At 44.7% G+C, this 27,952-nt stretch overlaps 1 protein-coding gene across 2 annotated transcripts in view; it reads left to right on the top strand.

Annotated features, from left to right (window-relative positions):
- The first annotated feature begins 435 nt into the window (after positions 1 to 435).
- insyn1 (inhibitory synaptic factor 1) overlaps positions 436 to 27,952 on the top strand; it is a 37,846-nt gene continuing 10,329 nt past the window's right edge. The window contains exons 1-2 of one of the 2 annotated variants that reach the window (XM_003969581.3): positions 436 to 988; positions 1,488 to 3,086. In XM_003969581.3, coding sequence (XP_003969630.1) covers positions 2,943 to 3,086 — 144 coding nt within the window. In that variant the 5' untranslated portion in view covers positions 436 to 988; positions 1,488 to 2,942. Of the gene's footprint in view, positions 989 to 1,026; positions 1,230 to 1,487; positions 3,087 to 27,952 lie in introns of those variants that run through there. The other variant, XM_029846546.1, reaches the window with a different exon arrangement.

Below are 27,952 nucleotides of genomic sequence, written 5' to 3'. Positions count from 1 at the left end.
TAAGAAACCACGTTCATATTAGTGTAATTGCCTCTGGTCGTCTTATGCGGGGCTGTTGTGTTTGGTGTAAAATGCTTACGAAGAAGATGGGGGAGAGCGAAATCAAAGTTGGCCTCCCCTCCTGGTTCCAGTCAGATGAGGTCATCGAGCTGCAACTTTGAATTTGTAAATTAATGATGGGGCAGCACAGTGATTTCTGGACCCCCGGCCCCCGCAGAATGCTGAGCTGGCGGCAGAGGAAGAACTCGTGGTGATTTAAAAGGGAGATAGCATCCTCGATAGAACTGTGACAAAGGCTAGATAGCCGGCGTGAGAACAGATAGTGAAGAAGTGTGCACGCTAGCCGAAGAGTGCACTGTACCTTTAATGCACCAAGCCCCTCCCTCCATAGAGCGGAGCAGGAGAGCAGAGTGGTGCTGGCAGGAGCCTGAGCCCCAAGATAAACTCTGGCATCAGCTTCTCTTCATCCGGCAGTCAGCGAGGACACAGTGAGGGAGCAGGGGCAGGAAGACCGGGATGGAGGAAGGGAGAGAGCGCGAGTGACAGAGAAAGTGGAGGGAGGTAGAGACAAAACCAAGCTGACAGACACACAGAGAGAGGCTGTAATAGGAATCATACAGCTTTTTTTCTTCTTTTTTTTAACACTGTAGCTGTTCTACCACTCTGTTTTCCACCTCCTGATGCAAGCGAGTGCTGACGGGGATGATGGGTAATGCGCTTTTGGCAGCGCGATTATCTGAGTGATGGTAGCGGCTGCAGCGGCGTCGCAATCTGAAGCAGGAGTTCTCCACGCCACTCTGGCTGTTAGTCATCTCTAAGCCTCCTCTATCCCTTCTCAGAGTGCTATCAGGGCCGTTCATCGCTCCCATCTCATGCCTCCTGCCTCCTACTCCTCCACAGCTTCATCCTCCACTTCTACTCCTCCTCTGATGAGCCACAGCCTCAGAGTGAAATAACCTTCTGATAGAAGCTTCTCCCTGTCAAGACAGTAAGTGGGGGAGGAAAAAGAGAGCTGTGTGGTGTGTGTGAGAGGGAGGTGTGTGTGTGTGTGTGTGTGCGCGGGACTGAGAGAGAGAGAGAGAGTGTCAAAGCTGCGAAAAGAGAAGATGTCAGTGTGCACGACAGAGGGAACGCTAAAGAACCAGCCGGTTGTGTGTAGCATGAATGACTTTCCTGTGCGTGGACAGCGAGCTCCGGGCATAGCAACAGCAAAGTGATACACGGGGAAGGTGAGTGGGTGTGTGTTCTCGTGTGTGTGCGCATGTGGAGGTAAAGAGAAGAAAATATTGCATTTTTAACACCAGCTACTAAAGAACGCCAGAGCAGTTAGTTCCTGTCCATCTCTGAGGCTCCCTCACTCTATTTTTTATTTTTTTTGGGCTCCGTTCTTTTCTGCTCCGGTCTTCGGAAGACAGATGGGGCGAGGTAAGAAGTCGGGAATGGTACATGAGAAAATAAGTGATTGCTTTCCCTCCTCGTCTGTCCAGGTGCCATGTGTGATTGGCCAACGAGTCCTGAAGCGATGACATCGCCCTGGATTTGGCGAGAAGCTCTCCTCCCTGCTTCTTCTCTGGGGTTGTTCTGGGCAGCTTTTCTAGGATTTATCCGGTCCTGCAGCATGGCACACGGCTCTTTGCCACTCTGAACAGAGTCCTCGGAGGGAACACATACACTACATGGATAAGAAGTAAAATAATTATCCAATCACAGCACAAGAAGGCAGATTGGGTTCCCTTAGCAACAACTGAAGAAGAGAAGAGAATCCTTTCTTCTTCTTCTTTTTCCTCCCCGGGTTTCTTTTGAGCACATCACCGTGGACTGCTGCTGGTCAGAATCTCGTGACAGCACTTGGATAGCACCATTGCCTGAGACAATTGTCCCCCCTAAAATCCTACCGAAGGTGCTCGCGAACTCCACCCCTTCCACGTCGAACTGTGTCTCATTGACGTTACGCTTTTTATTGGCATCCCTCCGAAAATCCTCATCACAAGTCACGTTCCGCTAGCTTGGAAATCAATCCGTTCTCCTCCCACACCACCTGGAATAAGCTCTTCCTTGAAGGAGGGGAGCAGATTGGACAGTCGCGAACGGACCTACACCTACCTTCATCTTTTCCCCGAGAAACCAAGGACAGCGAGTGAGCCATCGGCAGCACAGCGGCTGGACTTGAAGAAAAGTTTATTCTGGCTCTACTGACAGTCTTTTTTCCTTTATTCTTGTTGGGAGAATAGCCACACTACACTGAGGAATATCTCCCTTTTACCCAAACAGGATCCGTCCTTTATCTCTTCACAGACATTCTCGCTCACTGAGGGACTATATTTAGAAGGCAAATCTTGTCCCCACTGGCCAGTAATGTAGAGCAAGATCATTTTGAAAATTAAGGCACTGCTGAAAGTTCTATTTTTCTATGCTGGGTAGCTTTCTCTACTAAAACAATTTCCCTGCTCTCTCTTTTCTGTTTGAAGGTGACATTATGTCACTGTTTTTCCGAAGTCGACACAGCAGCACAGGGCCAGTGGAAACGGGAGAAAGCCTCCTTTTACCTGTATAGACAGGTGTTTCACAGCATTCCTTCTGGAAGATTTTCTACCCCACACAAAATGATTATGTAAGAGTTCATATCAGCTTTTGCCTGTTTTTTTTTTCTTTTTTTTCATGGATTTACAGCATTTGACTTTTCTGAAGATCCCCTTTGCTTCATTGTCGGCGGCATCTACGAGAGAGCATGGATGCCAGAGAGTGACCCTGTGCCGAGTGTGCGGGCGAGGCAAGGATTGGCTGCCCAGGTGCTTTTAAGATGTTGAGGTCCTCCTGCGTGGCCGGGGCCCTTGTTTGGATCAGTAGCACTGAGGCTCCTTGTAGCCAAAGACATGGACCCCGACTTGGCTCCCCCACGCCCTCAGCCTATTGGCCACTGGCCCCACGTCGCCCTGTAAAGGATGTCCCTCAGCAGAGCTCCGGCCCGGGACACCTCTGAGACCCCCAGCCCGAGAGAACGAATCCGCAGCCACATGAAGATGGTGATCAGCCAGCTGGAAGGCATCCTCATAGAGCTCAAGGATGTGGCGAAGGAACTCCGGGAGGTGAGGTTTGAAGTCTACATGTTTGGGGGGGAGGCAGGGTGAGGGTGCCAGGTGTGTCTGTTTCTCGACTCGGCTGCATTTAATTAACTTCTTTACCCCTTTACCCCCCGCCCCCCTCCCCCCATAAGCACTGAGATTCCAATTAAGATCCCAAAGTGATGGGATCTTACTTTTGCCTCATTTTTATAGCGGGAGGGTGGCGTTGATCACAGTCGCAGTTGAGCTGTTTCGCTTTCCCAATAAAACAATTGCTTATCGCCAGTTACAAATGTCCTTAATGTGTTCAATGGTGACTTGGTGGGAGGTGCAGCAGACGTGGAGAGCCAGGCTGAAAGGAAACAGAGAGGCAGGCTTAGATAAGATACAAGATACAACGGCGTAATAGTTATATAACCATTTTGTTAAGGATCAGCTGGATTCCTACTGTATTTTTGCCATGGTAACAGTGACTGTGTGTGTGTGCTCATGTGTGTTTGTTCATTTGCAGTGCACAATTTAAACAAGGTTCAATAGAGATCCCTGTGTGGCTGTGCCTGTGCACGGTATCTGTGTCCTCAAGTACATCCATAGGAGTAGACTCAAAAGAAAAAAAATAAAATGAAGTGTGCATGATGGTTGAAAATCTAGTTGCAACAGTGCAAAATGGCCCTCATCATCTTTTTGTAATCCTCTCCCTGCAGCATCCTCAAAGCCTTCCCATAAAGCTCCTCCAAAGAACAAGAGATGAAGGGAGATAGCGAGGCAGAGACAGGCGGAGAATGAAAACTGAGCAGCCTGTTTTATCTGAACCGCCCCACGTCCTCCAAACACAGCCACCCCAACACCCACCCTAACCCTAGGCCAACCCCCCTTCAGGTCTGTCCCCTTCACCAAAGCTTTACTTTACATACTTGCACCACCAGGGGTGCAAGGGCACCACTCACGGTGCACCTTCCCTCCGATGAACGACGGGACACGCCAGCCAGTGTGGGAGTGATTGATGATCACAGGACGAATGGTAGCTTATTAATGCTGGCTGGAGCTATTTATAAACAAAAACACAGGCTGCACTTCTGCCAACTCTGATGCATATTAGCGTTCTTATCCCAGACCTTATTAGAGGGCCCTGCACACCGGCTCAAATGTCTTTTCTTATTTGGGAGAGCGCTCTCACATATTGCAATGGTCATGGAATCATGTCTGCTGCATTGCTTCCTCATAATGCTGCTTGTCAATATCCTGCGATCATCTGACCCTGGAGATGGCAGCGCTCTGTCAAGGGAGATGAAGAAATAGGATCAATGTAGCGCTGTGGGATGCAAGGAAGCCAAATGTTGCATAAAATTGCTCATTCCTGCCCCCCTACAAAAAGGACAACGTAATAGATAACAACTGTCACGTGAATAAATGATGAATTGCAGTGTGGAAGTGGTGGAATGAATAACACAGTGTAACAGTAATGAGTGATCATCACCCACGAGGTCTGGGGGGAGCTGCGCCAATGCAGTGCGATGAGGTGAAAGGTAACACTTTAGTAGGCAAGCTGTTCAGATATTAGGGAACAAGCCATTTATAAAAATGCAGCATTCAGAAAAAAGAAAAGGTTTCACGGCAGGAGAGCACAGGTCGCCACCAGGACTTGGCTAAAGCTAATCTCAAAAAGGAAAATGATCTCAGACCTGCTGGTTTGCCAGAGTCTCTGGCTTGCCATAGCGTTCGCCGACAACTCTTAATGCTTTGCTGAGTTTCGGTACAACGAGCGCTGTTTACCGATCACGTTCATTACGAGAGCTTTCTTCTTCCACCAAGTCTGCCCCTTTTCAGACAGGCCAGGTTCAGTCAAACACATCGCTTACAAATCAGCCACTATTTCGGCTCATCAAGCCAAATTTATGTTGCTGTGATTTATGTTGTGAAATTTATGTTTTTGAAACGATTTAACGCCTTTTGAAATTCGCCTTCTCAGTTTAGCTGAGTTTCATTGAGTTGTAATGTACCATTTAGACACAAAGGGGATCTGACATTCACAAACCACATAGAAAACAGTTTAAATCTAATTTGCTGGTGTGTTTGCCAACTAAGATTATGAGAATTTCTTCAGAAAATTGAAAACACTCGGGTTAGCACCTTTTCAGACTGACCTTTAGTAGGTATCCGCCAATCAATACAAGAGCTTTCTTCTTTTCAATCAGTGAATTTAAATATTAAAACCATCAGCTTGATGGAATAAGGCAGGAAAGAGAAAGCATTCTTTAGAACTCATGCTACTATACCAAAAGGGCGTCAACCCTGGGCTTTATTCTTGTCAGAAACCATTATCCATGTCGCTATTTTCCCGCAGAAGTACTACAAACCTCACATATTTTATGCTAGAAGACACAGGTTTTAGCCAAAGCCTGGGATCACTAAGTGCAGTCTAATCGAACTCTGCAGTGTAGCTACCATTAAACATTAATTACAATCATGCAAATGGAACTGGTTTCGTGTGTGACAAGCGTGCGGACATTTTGAATATCAAATGGACAGAGCCGCAGCAGAAATTATGCTTTTTTTTATTTTTAATATTTGCTTTATTCAAATTCACCAGTCTCAGCAATCAGCCATTTTAGGAGGGACTGATGCAGGGATGAGAATATTAAATTACCAAAGAACCTTTTATTCATCCAAATACTGCAGCAATATTTGTTTTACATTTAACAGGAACGAGGCTAACAGCAATGATCTTGCTTCTGAAGAGTCAACATAGGAGCACAAATGTGACATAGTAGCTACTTCTGGCTTCAGAAATGCGCAAGAAAATAACTAATAATCTGCAGAAAATCAACCACACATCATTTAACAGCTTGTATCCCGTAGTTGGATATGCACAAGCAACATTATATATCTGGGCTATTTTAAAAGAAATACTTGATTTTTCGTATTTATTGAGCAAAAAAAAAAGGGCAACACGGGAAAATAAAGTGGTCTTGTTTCTGCTATGAGGGAGATATAGAATGGTAGAATAATTTCAGATAAATAACAACAGAAGAGACAGTATGGGAAGGAAAAGGCTTTATTGCATAAACAGGACTGATGGGCTGGTTTAATGCAGTTTTAGATATTATGCAGAACTGAACCATAAGCAGACAAAGCTCCACATCCCTGCTGGGCATAAGACAAATGAGCAGTGGAAGGCAATCAAGACCCCATAGAATTAAAGCTTCAAATGAGTGCAGCAAACAGGCAAGACTAAGAGCAAATTGCAGCAAGCAGAGTACAGCATGTCCGGAACACTGCTGCACCCCGATTCTGACACAGACAAAATGGTCGTTTCAAGCTTAAGAGTTTCAAGAATGCCAACAGGACTTGCCATCATGGCGTTTTAGAACCACATAATGGATTGATTTTATTTTTTTCCCCCTCGTTTTTCTTCTTAATGTCACCGATGACACTGACAAACCCTCCTTCACTTGTAAAAGGAGTCGTCTTTGGAAGATGAAAGCTATTTAATGTGGAATATTTGAGGCAGGAACTCATTTGAAGTTGCAGTGGAGGACAGGACAGCATAAAAGAGCTGGTCTATTTGATTTCTCCCGGTAAATCAGCTGTCAAATCAAAGTGTAAATGCTTTGATTGGAGACTCACCATGTGGGAATTTACCGGTCTATATGAGCGTGGATGAAAGTGTTACTGGCTGAATCGTGGCTATCCTCTATCATGTGGTTCAGAGCCACGCTATTGATCTATTCATAACAATAATCTGTTACTGTTAGTGACTTTGATTTCGGCGCCGATGTTTGTGCTCGCTTACAAATCTGTGACATGTGACATGTGCCCAGATTAACCCCTGTTATATTGGTTTCTACAGAATTCACCAATGTGTTCTTCAGACAGGACCGTCGCACAAGTCGAAACTTCTCGTTTATTTCATCAGCATATTATAGCCACAAATAGCAACATTGACCCACCTCAATTATCAGATCTGTATCTATTCTAGGTACCGACATGTTGGTTATCCCAAATCTGAACTATGTCCTCCACTTTTCAGAGAAGTCAGCACATTAAAATCCAGCTTGTTAAGACTCCTCCATTAATTATTTTCTACTAATTAATATTAGACTAATGTGTTATGATGTGTTGTGCAAATGTGGACACTTTGAGCTTCCTGTTTTTCTTACCCATCAGGAATGATCCGTCCATCCTCAGCCCAGGGAGGCGGCTCATCAATTAATTATCAGCTCGGTTCTCCATATTGGCTGATGCAGAAAGCTCATCTATATGCATTGGCGAGAGGACTGAAAACGATACACTCCACGCACTTAAAATGCTCTATTTGTGAAGCTTTATACAGACAACAATAACCAGCAGCTGGCTCCCAGATCAGCCAGACAGCAGGGTTTTCCTTGCTTCAACTCAAAGTAGATATGACACATCCGCATTGAGGAGAAGGGACCCTCCGTCCCCGCCCATGTCGACTTGGGCAACCACACTGAGCCCTGATACCAATTCCCACACCATATCATACCAAATTTTGGGTTGTGTTGTAAATGCTCTAAATTTAGTAGCTTTGTAAAAAATATTAAAGGGTTCTGGAAAATATTTCTGCCGCCTGCGAGTAATGGTTTGAAAATGAAGCATAAAAGCCATGACATGGATGGATATCACAACAGTGCGGCCCCAGAGAGGGCGGCTCTATTGTCCGACCGCCTGTTTGTCTAAACGAGTGGCTAAGATCAGAACTCACAAAGCTGTGTGCTACTGGATCGCTTCCCAAAAAAGCAACCGTTCCGACAGGGCCACCGGTGCCGTTGCTTTGGCGCTCATTTGACGCGGTCCAGCAGCCTCTGGCGAGGACACTCCTGCTTGTCCTTCCACCAATTTCCATTTGCGTCAGATTAAAATAGGCTTGATCCAGGTTCTGACCAGCTATCCGTACAGGCCCGCTAACGCACACAGGCAACTTAGCCGTTCACAGAAGAAAGTACCATTCAACCCGAAATATACCCAGGCCAAAAGGTTTGTTCTTATTAAAATCCATTTGGAAGCAATGACAAGTACCCGCCCGCTGTGTCTGTCAATTTGTTCCTCCTTCGCTGACCTCTTTTGTGTGTGGAAATTAAATTCCTAAATTAAACCTCGGTGACGTCCCTCCAGCGAAGGAAAACAAGGAGAGCAAAGTACCAGGAGCCTTATCAATTCTTCACTGAACTGAAGTGAACACGCCGCCGACTACACACCTGAGCTGCTGCCTTGAGCTGAACTCCACATCATCTTTTTTCTCCTCTTCTTGGAATGAATTAAAGGTTCAATTATTCCGAGGACTAATGAAATAGTGCTTTGCGGTTTGAAGTTAAATGTCAGATCGTCCTTTGCCTGAACTCTTAAACAGATCCTGACCCAGAGACTGGCGCGCTCACGTTTTCAATGGCTTCCTTTGAACCAGCATAGCCAGCAAAGGTTATAATTAGAATTCCTGGCTGCTGGATCCTTTAATTCCTGGATCATATACTCTAAAGCGAGCAGTAGTCGGGTCTCGTAAGGAGGCAAGCGGTAGACGTAAACAACGGGTTAAGACTTTAACAGCATCTAACCTTGACAGCAGTGGAGAGAATAAAACTGCACCACGCAAAGTATTCCCCTGAGCCTCTTTTACCTAGCTCGGCTCTGGAGCTCGAGCTTCTTTAGGATGCAGGACCAGCACATTGACTAGCCCATCATGCCTGTAAGACCCACTGGATTAGCTGGCCTTTTGAGCTCTCCCTCCCTCAACGAAGCCTGCACTCAGCATCGACCCTAATGAGGCTTTTGGTTGAACCTGTGCTGAAGTAAACACTTTAAAAATGTTTCTCCCTCTTACCATTGATTTATATCTGCAAATGCGCCAACTGGGGGCTAGTTAGAGAAAAAGAGGATTGAATTATCATGCAAGTTTCTGACTCAGGAACACTTTTGCTCATCCCTGGGAGAGGCTGGGGTTACAAATGATGAAAAACGAAGAGGAAAAACAGACAGATAACGTGTCAATGGGAGCGAGAGGGAGAGACAAGGGGAACATAGGTAATGGTTTTTCTTTCTGCGCAGGATTGCGGCAGTCTGGGCGGGACGGCTTAGATCAATTGTCGCAATTGTGCTTGTTTGTGGGCGTGTTTAGGATTGTTTTGGCCTGTCTCTGCGCCGCGAGCAAAACCGCTAGTTCATCGTGTGAAAAGTAGCCCCCGTCGAAGTCCACAAGCAGCCTCCAAGAATAGGGACATAATTTCACCGTGTCAAAGCATACTGCACACCGAGGGACGTCTTTCTCTCCAAAAGGCCAACTTGCTCTCTCCAACAAGAGTTACTAAGTTAATAATCTGATCTGATTTGAGGGCTTTTGTAGTTTCCAGCTGTTTGTAAGTGCTGGTGGCGGCGCCGACCACCACCGTCGGAGCATAATCCCGCTCCAGTCGTTGGAACTGTGTTACACCGGGAGATCACCGGGAGGCATTTTTGCCTCTTCCCTTTATTTTTAACCACATTCAGTTGGACATCATAAATCCAAAGCTGTTTCGCATTACCCTTTTTAAAAGATCTAATCAACAGAAAAGTGTAAAGAGCGGGAATTCAGGCGGGCATTTTTTATCCTCCAGTCTTTTAATGTTGACATTTTAATTGGGAAATATTGCGCAGTGCACTATGTGATACATGGCATTGCATTTCATAACGACACGTGACATTTTTGGTCCCTTTTTGTTTCTTTGCTTCATCTAATATACCAAATTAGGTCATTTGGTTCATTTTGCCTAAAAATACAGGGTTCAAATTTAAACATTAGCAAAGTCAGACCATTCTGTGTGTGTTGATATGTGTGTGTGTGTGTGTGTGTGCGTGTGTGTGTGTGTGTGTGTGTGTGTGTGTGTCCTCCAAAACATGCAGGACAAACCTCCAGGAAACCTAATTTTTTAATGTCTATAAATTTTGGCACAGAATCTACTCTTCACTTTGATTTTATTGTTTTGGACTCCAGACAGCTAAACAGAAAAAAACAAATATTTACCAAATTGCAAGTCTTTGACATTGATCTCACATACAGTAAATATTTACGAAAGGTACTCTGAGCCATGGATTTTGAGCGATATAGATATTTGGATATTTAAAATTTTTAATTTATTTTATTGTCTGACCCTTCAAACGCTCTCTTCCACTTACCAAGATTAAACTCTGAATTACTGAGGGGAAAAAAAACACCCCAAAACATTTGCTTCTGTGTGACCAGATGGGCAAAGGCTGCAGAATCCCAGGAGATGAAGAGTTACTGCCATCTAAACTGCAACAACACCCACATCTGGCTAAATTCCATCTAAATATATCTCCTCGTTTATAATTATAATAAAAAACCAGCAGCAACAACTTCACCGCCTGCATGCAGGAAAATATAGATAACAACATAAACATTATTATTTCATACTGCGGCGAAACAGACAGTTGGAACACGGGAAGTTGCTATTTTCTACCAGTTGTTTGCACACACACGCAGGTGCTCCTCACACAGCCATAGAGAAACAATTTGCAACAGGTGTTCGGGGAAGATTTGCTCTGAATAAAACTGATTTAGGGACTGAAGTCGTACCGTACCGAATTTAAATTGAGTCTTGAAAAATGCCGACTGTGGAGCGTGTTTGATTCCTAATGTGTGTGTGTGGGTGTGTGAAATTTCCCTTCCAAGTTAAAACTTATGCTGAAAATTAGCCACACGTTCCAGTGCTGGTGTCATGTGGCTGCATTTAAGGCCGAATCCAAACATGCAGATGCTGTCGCCGTTTTTGTAGGTCATCAAACACGGCTACTTGACTGGTGGCATAAACATGGGATGAATAATGCAAGACTGGTCAAATTTTCATTAAATTGTCTAATTGCGTGATCACACACCCTTGAAATGAGCAACAAGGCTTCCAAAATGCCAAAACATTTGGTTCTTTTACTGGGATTTGGTACTAATCTGCCTAATTAATGCCAGCAAGACAGAGATCCATTTAACATTTAAATGTCATTAGCTTCTTTACTTTGTGAGGAGCATGTCTGGCTCTCAGCGTTGGGTCGCTGCCGCGTCCCTCTGCATTGGGGGAACTCGGCATATTAAAATAATCAGCTGCTGTGGACTGACTATGGAGCCACAATTTCACTTTCAGGATGCAGAAGAGTGAAACAATCTATCAGCTGTGGAGTTTAGTGGTTTGGAACGGCGATCTTTGCGGCCCGGCTCTTTAACGGACCTTATTTCTAAACATTCGTTTTGGCGAGGTGTCTCTCGCAAGTGTGCCAGTTGGTGTTATATAGCGGGATGACATCGGGGGGGGGGGGGGGGGGGCGTATATCCTGGGTGAGCTATGATGCCACTGAATGTTTGTGGAGCAGGTGTTGAAGCTGCAGGTGGATAAGCTGTGCCGTGATGGTCAGTTGTTCCTCCAGTAGTAATTCTGCAGTAGTCACCTTTACTAACACCCTCCAACCCCCACCCCGCCCCCAGCAGCTCATACGTGACCTTTGGTGTAATGTTTGTGCATGTTTCACCGCAGTAGCTGTGGTTTCGGTAAAGGAGCCGCGCATCTGTGAAGGCTGGGGGTGAAACACAAACTGGGAAGGCCGCTGAGCGCCCGCGTAGCCGAACACGCTCCTTCTCTGGAAGCCCCGTCTCTCCCCCGTCCTCTTCCTCTCATCTCCTCGCTCGGGCGCACCTCACCCTCTGCCAGTGGCACGGCACGGATGGCTGCTGTCATTGTCAGCGGCGCGACGGTGTGCCAGCCAACGCGGCGAGGTGCTAGATGAAAGAGACACAGCAGAGGGGGCAGGCTAATTATTCACACACTCGGCTAAGAGCAGACAGGGACAGGACTCATCAGCAAACTGCTTGGGTGATTAACACTTTTTGTCATCTTCACAGTCACCTGTACAGTCGCCGGTTTACGGCCAAGATAATAAAGCTCGACATTCCTGACTTTTATGCAAAGCAGACGATGCAGGGAGGTCTGCGAGGGTGGAAAAGGGGAGAAAAATAATGAGATTTCTTGGGCTGCGGTTATTATCGGGAACATTAACTGGGGATGGGACACAGGTTGACGCAGGATATCCGCCACAGTTTCTGATTAGACGGGAAAAATTTGTAATTACGATTATGCAAAAAGATGAAGGGGGGGTAAGAGAAACGCTTGTGAAATTGCAGATGAACATACATTAATACAGGTTCATCACCTTCTGGACAGTTTTCACCCTTCTGGAAGTGTTTCCATGTTAAGAGCAACATAAATTGATTTTTTTTTTGTCCGTTTGGTATATTTATGCGTGAGATCTGCCAACATAATCATGGGCCAACATGGCGTTTGTATCTCACATGCTTTTTTGATCATCGTCTAATCAGGGGACTAGAATTTCTGACAGCCAAAATATTACCATTAACCTGCGGAGGAGCTGTGGGTTGTGGCCGCGCAGCTGTCGGAGTACAACAACAACATATGTCAAAGATCACAATGGATAGGATGCGCACAAAAGTGAAGATCTGATCCTGTATTTATTTATCAGAGTGGAATTATTAGACAACATATGCTGCAACATTGAATCATTAAAGCATTTGGTAAAATAAAACAAAACAAGGAGCATCCTTTTCTAAACATGATTTTAATGTATGATATAGTCCTCCCTGCAAGGAAGAGCTGCTTCGATTGGTTGACAAATGATTTAGTCGCTCTGAATGACGTTATTAAATGTGTCACTCATACGTGCATTCAGCCCTTCGGTCCACAGCTTTGATGGGACTGCTAAGGGGAGGGTGCACGGCTTCTAAAGAAGGCCTACAGTTGGTCTGCAGATAAGAACGAATAGTACCAACATCTAGTTGACCCTCATTAATATAGATAAAGGCCGACACATAAAGACTTTTTAAATGACACCCGGTCCGTTTCACTGGTGGCCATCTTCAGGGTGCCGCTGAAGCTTTGTCAAGTGAGGTCATGGCGTTCCAGATCAGGGAAAATGAACAAGGTTTGATTAATGAACTACTTTAATCTCCTCCCTTTAGCCGATACGCAGAAATACATCATTAAAAAAATTCAATGCGTCCGGCAGGGTAACGGCGCTGATCGTTAACCTCGGCCGTTTTCTAGAGTGACTCTATTTAACGCCGGACCCTGGCGACAACAGCCACGCGGTGCGTTCACGCCAACGCGGCGAAATCCATATTTGCATGCTGTCTTTGGTGAGGAAAGTGTGAAACCAGCTGAAGAGTCTGACAAGTAAAGCTGCTCCGGCTGTCCTCGATTCAACTATGACTCACTCCATTTCGGTGAATGAGAACAGATTAATCTCTGCAAACCAAAGGAGTGATACCAGAGATTGGATGCCTTCTATTTACTTTATTTATTTGGGCATTTTTAGTTGATTTCTTTGGTTACTTTAACCCAACCGTGGAGCTGCCATGTAAATGGTGACACTTCAGCAGTCCTGGGCTTGTAGCGTTAATGGTCAGTAATGAAAGAGTAATGGCTCGTGGACTGCGCAGTCCCGCGTGATGTGACCCTCACGGTTACATTTTTTGGCACCGTCACATAAATCAAAGGCGTCCGTCTGCAGCTTGAGCTTTATTACCAATTCCACGTGCATCCAGGGCTTGCCAAAAGCAAACTACATGACTAATTGGCCTAATGTTTCAGAGCCTGTTCCTGTTTGGCTTTAGAGATAATGGCATGGATTAGAAAATGGAGGGAAGGGGGAGAAGGAGACGATGACCTCCGCAGCAGCGTCCAAGGTCAGAGCTGAAATTCTACCTCCCAGAATCAGCTGTTGGGTGTTGGTGAAGAGGGCAGCCTGATGGAGTGTTTTGCCCGCAGTCAGGACTTTCTGAGGCAGGTGCCGGCGAAGACACTCAGGTCATCCACGACGCATTTGAGCGGGCAAGCGTTTGTCAGCACAACGCAAATAGCACAAGGACAATGCGCAGCAGGGCGTCCAATGTCCACCACAGCTCTGTAATTTGCATGTGGGTGTGTAAAATATTTGGAGAGACAATTTGTGGATATGAGAGGGAGAGAGACAGACGAGGATGAAGGAAGGAAGGAAGTCGAAAGAGAAAAACGAGTAAATAAGACAGACAGGGTTTATCTTTTAGCCTGCAGACAACAGTTCTATTTCACAGATGGAGCTACTGTGCACAGGGCCGGGGGGGTGTTCCCCATCATTGTGAGTGAGCCAAAGGGTCAGCAGTTCATTCCATAGTTCTAAGGCGCTGCCAGTCACAAATGCACAAGAATTAACACCAGAGTCTGAGCCACAAAGAGGAGCAGGGCTGACTCGTCTTTTCTCTCAGTTTGCATTTGTTGTTGTTTTAAGGCAGCAAAACCGATGCTGCAATTTAATGAGTCCTGGGCCTCAACGAATAAGATCTATCTTTCTTGCGTCACTGTTGCTTTGCAGAGTCATTTGTAACAACCAAAAATAGCTTTGGTCTACATTTAGTCAGTGACATCCTCCATGACCCAAATGGAGATGATATTAAATGGGCTGCCAGTAGCTAAATCTGTGGTGGTGCACACTCAAAGGGATCCATTTCCAGACCTTTATCATGTATAACTTATGAAAAAGAAACAAATCCAGGGCACTGCCTACATCGGTCGCCTGATTGATTGACCGTCTACATTTGGAAGAAAATAACAATCATGCATTTGAGGTCACAAAACGACAACTGTTCCATTCAGCCAATGCTGAATGTGGCAGAATTACTCAACATCATAATTATTCAAGATCATAATCAATTAAGATCATAATCCGATGCATAGTGAATGAACAAATCCAGACTAGAACCTCAGGAATCTTTGCTGGAAGAGCACCATGAGGGCATTTAGTACGACTTAAAGTAGCAAAATGAACCTGCTAAATCATTATAATTGTAATGGATATAAGATATAAGTAACACAACTGTGTCCACCTGCAGGTGGACAAGTGCAATATTAATGAATTTTAACATATTTTGCGTGATCGCAAACACAGAAAGGAAAAAAAAAATGGAAATGTGACATTGCGTGATAGTACCACACTTTTTTAATGCCAACAAAAAAAACAAAAAAAAAAACTTTTGGACTTTGCTCAAATCATTTAATGCTCTCTTTCTCTTTTGGAGCTTTTTTCCCCCCACACACATTGCCATTATAACAGCTCGCTTTGATGTTTCCTCCAAAAAATAAATAAATAAAATAAAATGCAATATTTCCAGTGCTTCTATGGGTTTTTTTTAAGCTCCTCCTCAGTTATTGAAGTCCTTTCATTTGAGTCACATGTCTAAAGGAGGACACAACAGAAGATAATCCTGTTTCCAGAATTCCTCTTCATTCTTACTTTGACACAGTGGGAGACAGCGTGACCTTTGTACCCAACGTAGCTGTGAATGTCAGTCTCACGCCAAGCTCTCCAGCCCCAACTAATTGATGCCTGCAGCAAAAAAGTCATAAAAAATGGTTGCTTTGACGCGTGAAGCCTTAGTGGCACTCCTGGACCGGGCGCGCATCTGGGATGTTGTTCCCCCGTTGAACACCCTCCTCCAGCCCATCTAGCACCCCGAGGAGTGTCAGCGCACCATTACCTCTCTCTCCCTCTAATTGCACGGACACAACATTGGCAGCGGGGTAACAGTTCTGAAGCCAGATCCTGGAGGAGAGGTAGCAGGTGTTTGATGCCCTGAATTTCATCCTGACAGTCTCCGCCGGATTGACAGGTTAATATCGGTTGACTGTGGCCCCATCTCACTGCAGGTAGTTGGGCCCTTTGCGACCCCCCCCCCCCCCCCCCTCCACAGGCAGGTTGACTTTCAGGAAAAAAAAGAAGAGCACAAGACAAGATCTAAGGCTGCGTTTAACTTTGAATCCCAAATGTTGGAAGTTACAGATACAGAGTAAAATGTAGCTTCATGCTAGTTAGATCACAGATCAGCATCCATGTGAATAAGAATTAGGCAAAAGTGTGCGTATCTGCTTTTATTTAGCAGGAACACAAAGCTAGGTGGCTGATGAATGCCACTGCTATGTTCTTAAAGATCAATAAATGTTACTTTCACTTCAAATATGCTTGTTTTTCCAGTGAGGTTCATGAAGTCAAAACTAAGCTATTGATTTTTGTTGGTACTGCAGGACAACAGTGAATATCCTTGAGCATTAGCAAAGTTTGTTGGTCAGACTTTGGTTTAATCCCTCTCACAAGCCTTGCAGGCAGAAATCTGGAGGAAGCAGTGCCACAGTTCCGAGTAAATATTAATAAAGTAATAAAACACAACAGTTTTGTGTTGTAATATGTGCTGTTTTGTCTCAGAATGGCCGACTTCTCCCTCTCTGCTTACTAAAACCTCTGATCCATGAAGATCCACAAATTGGATTTTATTTTCTCCTCCAGCAGATCTCTCAATATGCACGCCCATGATCTTGAACTGACAAAAGAAAGCGAGGAGATCATTTCAGACTGATTATATTCTTTTATTTGAAATACGGACGGGGGAGGTAAAGAAAGAGCGAAAACAAACAATTGAAGGTCGCCTCAGGTTTCCCCTTAGAGGGTCTTCAAGTCCTTAAAAATGAAAACAAGCAAGAGAGCAGAAAAAAGAGGTAGTGGTGTTATTATCCACCTAATCAGAGACCACCCGCCCACTTCTAATCCTCATTTCACCGAACATTGTTTCAGGACTGCCAGAGAAGATGGTGAGCTTTGTGGGAGGTGCTGCACGTTCAAAGTGTTGAAGACAGTAACTAAAGAAACAATCCCACACTTGAATCGAGAGATACAATTTATGTGACGAGCGGCGCACAACAACCCTCGGCAACTCTTAAAGAGTGAGAATTCATTTTGAAGCAGAGGAGGTTTTCTTTTTACCCACGACAACTTTCCTGACAGCCAGTGGCTGTATTTTCCATCCACTTTATTGGATTTTCTTACTTTATCTGCTATTTCCGTATTTAGTGTTGATGATTTCCACTGAGGGAAGAGGGAAAAAAATAGGCCATTGGATTCTCTTAATTTACCCCAACACTCTCTGTCCTTGTCATTTAATTGATAGATGCACACTCTCTTCCTTTTTCACTCGCCCCTGCTTCTAACAAAGCCATCCATTTATGGCCACTTTCATTACTCGGAGCAGAACCGGGACTTTTTGAGATCAGTGCCGGGTATTCAGTGCCTAATGAATTGTGTGGTCCGCCGTGATTGCAGCAGCATCTGCCGTCGCTGTCTGGCAGTTAGTGACACGTTCAGAGTGATAACAGACACGGGGAACTAAAGGCTACCGCTGCCTGACTCATTACAAACACAGAGACCGTCCTTTTTGTTCTCCTCTCGCATTCATTCCTTATTTCTGCATCTATTAGTTAATCACGTAGGTACAGTCTTAATTCCATTTTTGCATTTAAGAGCTCTAGAGACACACGTCTGCGTCCATGTTTATTCATACCACTAATTAAAGTGCCCCCCCACACACACACACTGCATCGCGCAAGAGTAAGTAATGTTGACATGCCATGTCTGAGCAGTATCCCAGCAATCCAGAGGCAGTGCGGCACCGAGCCCAAAGCGCCCCGATGGCAGCACTCGGGCATGTCATTAGGAGCACCCAATCAGGCCCACCCACAAGGCCGCTGCTCAAAGAGCAGAAGACTAGCTGGGGGCCTGGAAATAAATAAATGCACGTACATCTCCAGCAGGTCAGACCACGTCCGCACAAGCTTCCAAGAACTCTGCTGAAGTGCATCCAGTCCCGGACGCGTTTCTTCCCATCTGCATGCAGTTCTGCAAACACCTGAGGTCGTTTACGGCGCGCTCAAAATCACTTAAAGGGGCACCCGGTTCTTCGGTGCTGGTCCGATCCAAATGTGCTTGACCTGTTCGGTTAATATTTCATGTGTGTTTTGATTTGGTCCATCTGCATTGCTGGGAGCATTACTCATTATTTATCGGCTGGCTTATACACTTCCTTGATTTTCCTCAATTCTGTGTTAAAGAGTGGCTGCTTTTGTCAGTGGTCATACATTATTGAGCAGGCGCAGTATGATCACATGCATTATTGAGGCTTCGCGTAGTTGAATTTTATTTTTTATTTTTTGCCTTTGTGTGCCTCTCGTTTGATGAAATTTTAGTACATCTGCGGCTTGTTTTGTTATGAGCATTCCCGAAAGGGACCAACGTGAAGGAAATAAAGGTGATTTAATTATGAGTTAATGTGATTCCGATATCAATCGCACCACATGGTCCAGTCTTTTAATGGCGTGCAGTCGCATTCATCATGCACGCCCCTCCGAACGCTCACACGGAATTTCTGGACTTTTACGAAGAGTTTACGGGGAGTTTCCGCTATAAGGATGCACTTCTGTTCTCGGATCGGTAAACTTTAATCAGAGCGGTGTTTCTGTTAGCTGCGTCAGCTATGGGGGGAAGCGTAACGCCAAGCCGTGGCAGGATTGTTATCAGCAAACATCAGCAAAAAAAATGATCTTTGTGTGGGACATTTAATTCTGGTGACACGTGTGAACGGAGCAGATCACTAGTCAGTCGACAGGGGTTCCCACATGATGAGGGGTCCAAGAAGTACAATTGCATGGATGAGTTCCTGTGGGTTTTTTTTTTTGTCTTATTTAAGAACTTTGAACAGAATCTGAACAATTTTGTAGATTTCAATTTATATTTCATTGGGATACAGATGCAGCAGCAAGATCTCTTTTTTCACCCCAACTGAAAGACAACTGAAGCGGTCATTGCTGCCATTGATGCGAGTAAATCTGATCACCGCAGTGTTGATTCGGCCCTCATTGGAAATCATTTCAAAACATAAATTTCAGTGTGTTTCCTCATGATATTTTGAGAAACTGGCCACCGTGGTTTGATTCCAGAATTGTTTGAATCCAAGGGTTCAGGGTTTTCGACTTTCTTCGATCCAGACCGGATGAGGTGTGCGACCACAATTTGAACACAATTTGATCAGAACTGAAACCCTACAGTCTCGCTGAATGTACTGTGCATATTTTATAGTCCAAACCATGCTGAAACCCTGTTTACAAAATGAGCTGTTCAGACAAATGAGATGCGTGTTCTCAAAGGACACGCTCCATGGCTCTCGCCGTCCCTCCCCACCTCGGTCTTTTTTTAATCATTTTCTTAAGCCTTTGTGGTCCCCTGGGTCAACGGGGAGGCTGCACTCTGGGGTCTGAAGCCAAGGGGCCAGGGACACAGTACCCACATGTCAGCGCTGCACTCTTGTGGGGAAGAAAGGTGAGGAAGGTTAGAAAAAGGCTGAGCTGAGCTAAAGATGGAACAGGAGGCAGATTCAGGGCGCTTCATCATTTCCTGTGACACCTGCATACGGAGAGAAGCATAGTACACGCCAGCTTATAATCTGCAGCCCTTATCCGGCGCGCCAGCGGTCACCTCAGCCCGTCTCGTAAACTAGTACAGCTGGCCCCTTTCCAGAGAGAACAACTGCACTCCTAATGGAACCTTTACAGCCTCCAGTCCGATTTACCTATCATTAGTGTGGCCACAGATACTCTGCAGACCTGCCACCATTATTTTGCACTTCTTTTTTTTCCCAGATGAGAAAATGTATTCCCATTTAGGAGTTCTATGTGATGCACTTAGATAAAAAACACACACGCACAAACCCACCTGAAATCCTGAAATCCTGCAGATGCTGCAAAATTTGCCCGCATCTGCATAATACAACAAAACTAATTTCCCTGCCTCCTGCTGCTCTCCAGTCAGGAAAAGATGAAAATATTCATTGCTGTTGTCCTGAACACAGCATTATCATCCAGGATTTATGCTTCCCGCTTGTATCAAATTAACCGTGCGAGTGAGGAGGGTCCACCGAATATCTCTCAGCAATGGGTTTTGCCGTGTCATCACACATTTGCATGAAGTAAAACCAGATTCCTCGCTTCCTTTTCATCTCGGCCTCTGCTGGGATGGACAATGCTGGGAACATGTATGGTGCAGCATTACATATTAGCTCATTTCCCAGCTTGTCACTAGGTGATATGTTTGCATTTACATTAAAGCCAACAAATGATGAGGCTGCTGCTTTGGGATTATCCCATAGCATTTAATGTTGCGAGCGATTACTTCAGCTTAAAATCATAATTATAATGTCAAACTTCCCTTTTTCAATTCAATTGGAATTTTAATATTGGGTTACGGAGGGGTACTGGAGGCTAGCGCAGTGGTAACAGGGCTACTCTTGCGCGCATGCAACCATACCTGGTGACCATTTGGACTCCACTCAGCCTAATGTGGATGCTCTTGAACATGTGTTGTTGGGAATCAAGCTTTTGGAATTGTGCTAACTACTTGGTCACCATGATGTGCAATTTCATGGTTACAGAGGTTATCACGTGCCTGAAGTTGCAGGTGGGATAAGGTCTCTTCTGTTCTTTCTACATATTTACTCATTGCCTTGTAAAAATGCTAATATGGCTTAATTTGTTTTGTGGCGTCTTCAGAATGGGTCCACAAGGCCAGTATTTTGCTATCAACCTGACACTAATACTCCCAGCAATCGTGATTAAGAGCTTATTACTACCATCTTTACACTTATTAACGCACTTTTCATAATGTCTTTTACTAGCACTTAAGGCATTTATTATCATATATATAGGACTCAGAGAGTGCCCTGCCGCTGAGGTGCCAAATCTTAGTTGATGTATTGCTGGAGAACGGTTGCCAAAGATAAAGAACAATGTTTTTTCAACAGCTTCCAACTATTCTATGTGGACAAATAACTATTGCTCAAGTAACAAATCTGCATCCCGTTCCCACTGAAGCTGTTGTTCTCAGCTGTCGCCCAGAGACAGAGCCAACTGTGAAGAACTGCACATCCACCAAGGTAACTGATAAGAAATAGGTAGGTGTACAGTGTTATTGCTACCTCTTCCAGATTGCTGGGAAAGTTTCAACCCACAAGCCTCCAGCGGAAAGGTGGCATAAGCAGGCATTTTCTCTGCAGGTTTAAATGTTTGGAGCAGAAGCTCCGGATTGGTTTTCAGCCACCCAGGTCTTAGCACCCAGAAGGACATGTTGAAATTATTGTGCCGTGTCCTTACGTCTCCTCAAATCCCAAGAAAATAGAGCAACGCCTATTTAAATGGTTTGGTTTTACCCAAGAATTTCAATGATCATTTAATGCAATGATCGCAATGGTTAAAAAGGTCTCTTAATGTCTCCATTCACGAAGTCTGGGATATATCGCTTGGTTGGGGTGTATGGGTTGTACACTACTTTTCATAATGCATTACGGGATACATCAAGTGTACGATTTTGGCGGTGACCCTGGACAGATCCTGATATATTCTTACAGCACGCTTTCACCTTATCAGGCCTCTAGTCTGTGATGCTAGTGTGTGTTGTTGAAAAGATTATAGTTAGTATATGAAACAGCTTAGATAAAGGTCAGCAGCTTACCGGGAGTAGCAGGATTGCTCTTTTAGGAGAGACACAGCGTAGTCTGACTGAAACCTCGGCTAGGTCAATGAAGTGCAAATCCGAAAAAAATGAAATGTCCCTTTGAGATCACAGGAAGGCCTCTTTGGTAAACAGAGAGAGTTGTTCTACTGAGCTAAAGTCAGTTGTCTATCACGGCTCCCCTGTCCCATCATAGTGGCGTCACAACTGAATCTGCTTCCAGGTAGGCGTTAAAGACTCACTGAGCGAAAACGCCATGAAACAACCACCTAAAATCTCGAGCACATAAAAACAGTCAAGAGATTGCGAGAATACTTGTAAAAGTCACGACAAGATCAACTTAGGTTGGGGACTCGCAGCAGCTTTAGATGAATAATGACCGTGTCATTATAAAGGAGCGGACGGTATAAAAATAAGAGTGGAAGAATTAGACTGAGCCATATTCATGAAGGGAGGGGTCGACAGTAAACCCTGTAAATCCATTTGGTTTTTCAGACATGGACAGAGAACAGAACTGACAATAGCTCGCGGGGCCAGTGCTCCATGGACTGAATACCAGAGCGGAGGAGAGGAAAAATAAATAAAGAATGTGTCACCTAGTGGGAGGAAGCACCGAGGCAAGATCTGTCAGAACTCTGCTGCTGTCTGCAGATTAGATCTTGGGCTATTTAAAGAGGGAGAGCACGCCGAAGCCCGCCGTGCCACACTGTCCACAAAGCATCCACTGCCATCATTGGCACATCATGACAACAAACGCAGGACATAAATGATGGCTACAAAAAGGGAAGGAAAGACAGCAGGATGGCCCGTTTGGTTTGCCCTCCCGTTACCGAGCCAATCATGATGCAGGTTCTCTCCGTTCCCTGGGGATGCTTTGATACCGACGTTACGAGTAAGGGAACCTGCTGACGACGCCAGAGATGCCGTCAGAGTTGCCGTAAACATTTTGAAAGGTTATTTATTGGCTGTGGATTTATTTTTTATGACCTGAGGTTAAACGTGTGCCACAATAATGATCAGGGCGTGCCATTCGATTCAAAGTAGTGCGAGCCAGACTGGCAGCCAGACTGATCTGCCGCGTGCAGTATACCTATCTGTTTTTATTTGGGGGGAGTGCTTGTGATTGATGCACAGACTGGTACATTTGTGTGGGTGTATGACGATCTGCCAGGAAACACGAGACCGTCCATGTGCGTGTGTGTGTGTGTGTGTGTGTTTGTACGGCAGCTTTCTTAGCACACATTGTGGGTGAGCATTCTTGCGTGAACACATGTTGTTTGCAGCCCTTTTTTTTTCGTTCTGTCCTCCCACAGTTGATTGATTAGAGTGAATGTCGCTGGCGTGTTTGGTCACGTCACTCCGGCTCTGAGCGTAGTTTCGCTTTGCAAATAAACTGCCGCGATGTTTGCCCTACAAACGTGAGGCGGGGATGATGAAGCTACGCGGGCTACTGAACAGCGAGGCCTCATTTACCCCATGATACCTCCTCTCTTCAACACTTCCTCTCCCCCTCCTGCACTCCTGTCTCACTTTCTCCCTTCAGGCTGCAGCAGACAAACTGCTACAGACTGAGTCATTCTAAGCTAGTCAGTTATCTCTCCATCCAGGCCTCAGATATCTCCATTCTCTTTGATGTCATCAATCAAAGCATGGCAACCAGAAATGGGGACGAAATCTATAAGTTTTCAGAACTGGGGAGTGCTGAGGTATGGCTACTGTAGTTTGGTACTTTACACATGGACACGCAATCCAGTGTTTCTTTGAAACACACACTCCAAAGATGTTATCAGAGAGCTGACCATGTACAAGACGAGGAAAGACAGTCAAGGACAGGGGTGGGGGGCTTTTCTGAGGAGATCTTTCAATTGTTCCCCACAGATGGGGAAGGAAGGCATACTTACTGTACTTCCACCTGCTAATTACATACAGGCGTTCTCCTTCCCACCAATGTCAACTCAATGGAAAGAATGAATATGTGCTTCAAGGAACAATACATCTCCATTCTTCATTCCTTCCAATTTGTGTCAACTGAAAAGTACAGTGTGCCATTGTTTATGGACTTGCAATTAAAGAAAAGAAATGAAAGAGAGGATGAAGTGAGAGGAGAAAAGAACTGAAAATTGCCTCTCCCATCCTTCACCTTCCCTGTATGTCGCTTATTTGTTGCCGGTAATTGGCTCTTTTAATGTTGCCAGAGGACTGAGGTGATGATCTAATGCGTAATGTGTTGTTTGGTTGGGTTCTTTCTTTGGTTCAACAATATCATAAAGCAGAATGGTATCCGACAGATAGCAAAGATAATGATGGTCTACAGTAAAGCCCTTCAGCTACCACGGACAGTCTGTTTTCAGTACATCTGATCAGGCTGTGAACTCAGCTCCACCTTTTCAGGATGGCTCTTACAGCTCAAAACTAGATTTAAATAAATGTAAATAGATGGATATGATGGTGCTAAAAGCTGAAAAACAAAGGTTTCTATACAATGTCAATGAAAATATCAACATCTTGTGCAAATTTGTGCTCAAATAATTGTATTTTTGGTCACCGAGTGTCTCTAAAAACGACGGCTCGTCTGCGGGGAGACCGAGTAGTCACACACCAGCGCAAACACTAACTTACACTCAAGAGGCACCAATCCAGCCACGCACATATTATGTCAACGAAGAGGAGCAAAATGTGTGATTAAGTTGTTTGGGAACACCCTCTACATACATGTTCTCAGCGTTCATCCAAGCAACCAAAATGTTTTTGTGTTTATGAATAGCAGTTTGAACAAGCCAATTTAGGCCTATTAGAAATTTGCTGTTGCGTAAGAAAGCTAATAAACTCAACCCCCAAACCAGAATGGCTGCTGTTTGGACGCATTCGATTTTGGGGTATTTATGAACGCGCATGGAATTAGTCAATACATTAACAGGATAAAATTACAGAACATCTGCTGTGCAGATACGTTGGGCCTCTCTGTGGCAGCACTGCAATTAAAGTAGTAGCAAAGTACTGCTGTGGGGGTTCTGCCAGCATTCAAAAAACAGTCACTTTGGACCCTATTAAAATGCAGCAAATGCCTGATTAGCTTTCAAGTGCATGTTCTCTGCTAGTGCTCTCAATATCATTGCCTCTGTGGGGAATGCTTGTTCAATAACATAATACCAATGATCACAATTCAACCTTCTCCCCTCAGAGATGAGACACTAATTGCTTTATTGATAACGCTGATAGTCCACCAGAATCGAATGTCTGACATCTCATGTCAGAAGAGATTCTACTTGTACCAACAAGAAATGTGCAAAGATTAGATCATGTCCGAGATGCTCATCATTTACTTCAAACAGCCGCAGCTGAACAATTTGGGTGCTTCGTTGGCTTTCACATCTCCTCCCACGACTTACCCGAAGTGCGGCCAAGCTAAAAATAGGTGAAGAGTTCAGAAAATGACAAAGAAGGTCATTGCCAGCCTCGCTATCTGCACAAGGTCTGGCAGAGAGCCAGCGGTTTGTTCAGTCTATTGTTAAGGACAGCAGACTGTGAGGAAGACGTTGCCCCATGTAACAGGCAAATGTGTTGACATCTGTCACCCCAATGATTGATTGCCTGGAGGAGATTTTCCTCTTACAAGTTGCAGTGGGTGGGTGGGTGGCCAGGATAGAGAGCATAAATAGAGAAACCTGCGACGGCGAGGCGGCGATGAAAGCAGGTACAGTATGTGCGGGAGCCAGATGGTGCCTCGTGGGGGATGTCTCCTGGTGATTTTGTTTGCAGGTCTTTGTAAAGGGTCTTTGTAAAGTCGCCGTCTCCTCTCCTCCGGCTCGCTCGCAGGTATGGGCAGAGCTTTAGGAACTGCCGTATCTGATAAAGGTGCTGCAGACGCAAACATGTCCTGCCGTTTGATGGAGAGGGAGACTGTGAGGCGCCATGACAGCTTTTGTCACTCTCTGAGGCATCCGCCCTGCAGATTGTCACAGATAGAAATGGCACAAGCCTGGAAGCTGTGACAAATTGTTTTGCGAGGTGGGGATTGCGCCATCGCTTAAGATCTTTGTTTGCGTGTCTCGTAACTGCACGTGTGGGCGTCTTTAGCCTTTGCAGAGGTGGCTCTGACAGAAGAACAGATGGGAGCTATCTTTGATGTAAGATTGCTGAGCTGTTGATGCTCCACACCAATAAAATTGTCATAATGTAGACTAGACAGCTTTACATGTTGAAGAGTGTGACCACGACCACACGGTGCCATTATCCCAAGTAGTGTTAGAAGTACTTCTTCACAAACACGACCTGGTGACCTCAGCACCAAAGCCAATCCAGAAGCAGAGGGAGACAAATGAAACAACGGGAGGGTCGACACCAAAGAGCAAGGCTTGTGTTTGTCTGCCGGTCCAACGCCGGTCCAACGCCGTCTCACTTCCATTGATGGTTGTCAGTGGATTCTCCTGAACTGTTTTAGAGACAGCAGGACAACCTCCTCTAGCGCTGCCCAGGGTGCGTTTGACTGACAGCTCTGTCAGCAGCTCCGCATGAGACGCCCTGTTGTGGATATAGATTTATAAACTGGGCCGTGGCCACAACGGGTGGTTTGTCAGTGTGGAAGTCTGATGTTTTCACATCACATCTCAAGAGTGGCATCAACAAGGTGGCAGAGGAATGGCCGATTGTCTTCATGCCTCCAGAAAGGCGGTTTGACTGTAACGTTGCGCACACCACTACCGGAGCCAAGGTGATTTCATGGAAATGTGGGCACATTTTCTGTTTTGAAACCTTTAGTGAAAAGCTGATTTGCATATTAAAACTTAAACTAACATTTCACTGGTAAATAAATTCAATCCACTAAATGTTTACTATGGCATCTCAAGCCTTTCTTATACTTTAATGCAAAAGGTCTCCTATAACGGTATATTACTTATGTAGCACAGTAATATAGACTTCTTATTTTGAACAGCTCTATCCTCCAATAAATCATTTTCAGGCCTGAGGGAGAAAATGATTTGCTGATGAGAGGCCAGTGGGATTTTAGTCAAGCTCACAACAAGAATGAAGAGGTGACGAGGTCGTGTTGAGCGCAACCAAGTGTAAAAAAGAAGCATCTGAGAATATATGTTCACCATCAGACCTTGAAGTTTGGATGACCCGTGAGAGCGGTTCGACATATCAGGTCGTGTTTTTTAAGCTTGTCAAGGCTTGTGGCCATCAAACAATTTATATAGAGGGCATTCATATTGTCAGTATGTGACAGCCTGATTTAAACTATTTCTTCTACTAGAATTGAACAATGATAATCTACAAATGTTGTCAGCTAGTCTCAGAAGTATGATTAAGAAGAGTAATAATGACTAAGAAGAGTTGAATGTCACAGTGACTTGCTGACATAATTCTGGCAAATAATGGGTGCCTAACCCATTTTCACATCCATATTCAACAATTTATACATTGAATTACATAATTAGCAAACCTTGAAACCACCACCTTTACAATTGTCCCATTTCCCATTATACAATACACTGAGAGAGAGAGAGAGAGAATGTGTGTGTGTGTGTGTGTGTGTGTGCATGTTCACCCAGATTATATGGGTTTGACCCATGAATGGAGGCCTGCTAAAAGACCACAGATTGGGATCTTGAGCTTTCTGATTCAGATAGCAAAGTCCAAAGTGCTCTAAAGACCTAGCACAAAAGCCCCCCCTTCCACTTTTACTGAGAGAGTAAAATAAGTATTGGCTAAAGCAGCCTTAATATAAAGGTTCTGAAAGACGGGGGTCTGGAGATTACAGGTCAGTGTCATCAATAGTGATAGATAGAGGTCATAAGAGGCATCTGATGTATTTCTAATGATACCTTTTTAAAACAGTATATATTCATTTAATCTCTTCTTTGTAGCACAAAGAAAGTTAAACCAAGTTCTGTTTTCAGAACTCTTAGTGTTGCCATTCCAGCATGGCATTGGGCTACGTTTGGTAGGTAATGATATATGAGTCCACAAAATAAAGGAAAATGGGAACACACTCCATTAAGATAAGCGCTGTAGGCCAAGGAAACCCAGAAATGCCAGTGGCATATTGATTGTGTGCCCTGTATTAACAGTGGGGTTAGCTGCCGCTCTCTCAGCTCAGACATTTCGCCCCTATCGCGGAAAAATGACCCTAACTTTTGAACACAGGCCAGCGACAGGCCTGAAAATGTCCTTTGTTTTGGACTTGAATCTGATTCTACAGTTTCATTTCAATCCACTGAAGAAATAAAACATATACTCTAATCCAACCTGAAGTGTTAAGCACCAGTGTTCAATGAAGTGGAACTAGCATCACAGATGCAGCCAAAACACACATTTCATGTGATGTTTGAACCACAGAGAAGGTGTAAAGTATCTTGTTGTTAATTAGAGGAGTGAATTTGTTGAGTTTATCATCTAAAGGCTTCAGTCTGCTCAAAGGAATTTGTGTCCTGTCAGGATGTGTTTTCCTTAAAGCCACA

This window comes from Takifugu rubripes, chromosome 13, assembly GCF_901000725.2.
Source record: "Takifugu rubripes chromosome 13, fTakRub1.2, whole genome shotgun sequence".
In the NCBI taxonomy this organism is placed as follows: Eukaryota; Metazoa; Chordata; class Actinopteri; order Tetraodontiformes; family Tetraodontidae; genus Takifugu; species Takifugu rubripes.
Note: the sequence above shows the minus strand (reverse complement) of the source record. Positions and strands in the feature narration are given on the sequence as shown.